This window comes from Bison bison, unplaced genomic scaffold, assembly GCF_000754665.1.
Source record: "Bison bison bison isolate TAMUID 2011002044 unplaced genomic scaffold, Bison_UMD1.0 scf7180017864491, whole genome shotgun sequence".
Lineage (NCBI taxonomy): Eukaryota > Metazoa > Chordata > Mammalia > Artiodactyla > Bovidae > Bison > Bison bison.
In genome coordinates, this window is record NW_011495050.1 from 5,156,210 (window position 1) to 5,157,535 (window position 1,326).

General features: G+C 55.8%; 1 protein-coding gene across 1 annotated transcript in view; it reads right to left on the reverse strand.

Annotated features, from left to right (window-relative positions):
• UTP23 (UTP23, small subunit (SSU) processome component, homolog (yeast)) overlaps nucleotides 1-527 on the reverse strand; it is a 7,361-nt gene extending 6,834 nt beyond the window's left edge. Inside the window, exon 1 of the mRNA XM_010863429.1 lies at nucleotides 249-527. Within this exon, the coding sequence (XP_010861731.1) occupies nucleotides 249-436 (188 nt within the window). The 5' untranslated portion in view covers nucleotides 437-527. The remainder of the gene's footprint in view (nucleotides 1-248) is intronic.
• Between the last annotated feature and the right edge of the window lie 799 nt (nucleotides 528-1,326).

Sequence of the window (1,326 nt, forward strand, 5' to 3'; positions counted from 1 at the left end):
AGGTTGAACTGCAAAGGACATGGGCTTGTCCTCCAGACTAACGACAAGCAAATACCCCCACGATACTACCATCTGTCTACACGGTAGATACTCGCCCACCCTCCTCCGCGGCCCGGCTGAACGGTCAACTCCTACTGGGCGGGACGCTTTGCCCCTGCAGGGCTCGCAATGGATGCCTGCGAGCTGCGGCCCGGCTGCTACCGCACCCGCGGGTCCCCCGCGCCTCCACCCCGACCGTCCAGGCCCACCTGGTGGTGCACAGCTGAGTCTCCGCCATGAGGTAGCGGGGCAACTGCTCTCGCAGCTGGATGCGGCCCCGTAGAGCCGCCTGACAGAAAGTGCCGTCCAGCAGTATCTGGTATGGCTCGCGGACTCCAAAATTATTGCGGAAAAAGCCAAGATGCTTCTTCGCATGTTTCTGCCTGGTGATCTTCATGCCTGGCTTCCCGGACCCAGGCCACCCGACCAGGAGGCAGCTTCGAACCAATAAACTAACCCACGACCGGCAATATCAATTTCCCCGGAAACAAATACCCTTGGCCCCGGAAGCAAACGCCCTATCTGTCGCCCCGATTTACGTCACACCCAGTCGAGCGCGCGCTTCATCGTGGTGCCCGCGCTCTAAGGGGCACGCCCTCGGAGGCGGAGCTTGCACTTAAGCGGGAAAACAACTAGATGTGCGATTAGGAGCGAGCATGCGCAGTCAGGTGTCAGACTAAAAGTACTACACGCTGGTGGCGCTAGTGGTAAAGAACCCGCCTGCCAATGTAGGTGGATGTTGAGGGACGACGGTTCAATCCCTGGGTCGGGAAGATCCCCTGGAGGAGGGCATGGCAACCCACTTCAGATTCTCAAGAATTTGCCTTGAGAATCCCATGGACAGAGGAGCCTGGTGGTGGGCTACAGTCCATAAGGTCGCGAAGAGTCGATCACGACTGAAGCGATTTGGCGCGCGCGCGCGAGCACGCACACACACACACACACACACACACACACACCCTCTTGCGTGTTATTTGGTGCAGCAGCTGAAAAATTGGCGTTATAATAATCAGTGAAAATATTGAGACTTAATATATCCTAGGCACTGTTCTAGATAAGTTACTTTATATTTCCTCCTTTAATGTTCAGTTCAGTTAAGTCGCTCAGTCGTATCCGACTCTTTGCGACCCCATGAAACGCAGCACACCAGGCCTCCCTGTCCATCACCAATTCCCGGAGTTCACCCAAACTCATGTGCATTGAGTCCGTAATGCCATCTAGCCATCTCATCCTCTGTGGTCCCTTTCTCCTCCTGCCCTCAATCTTTCCCAGCATCAGGGTCTTTTC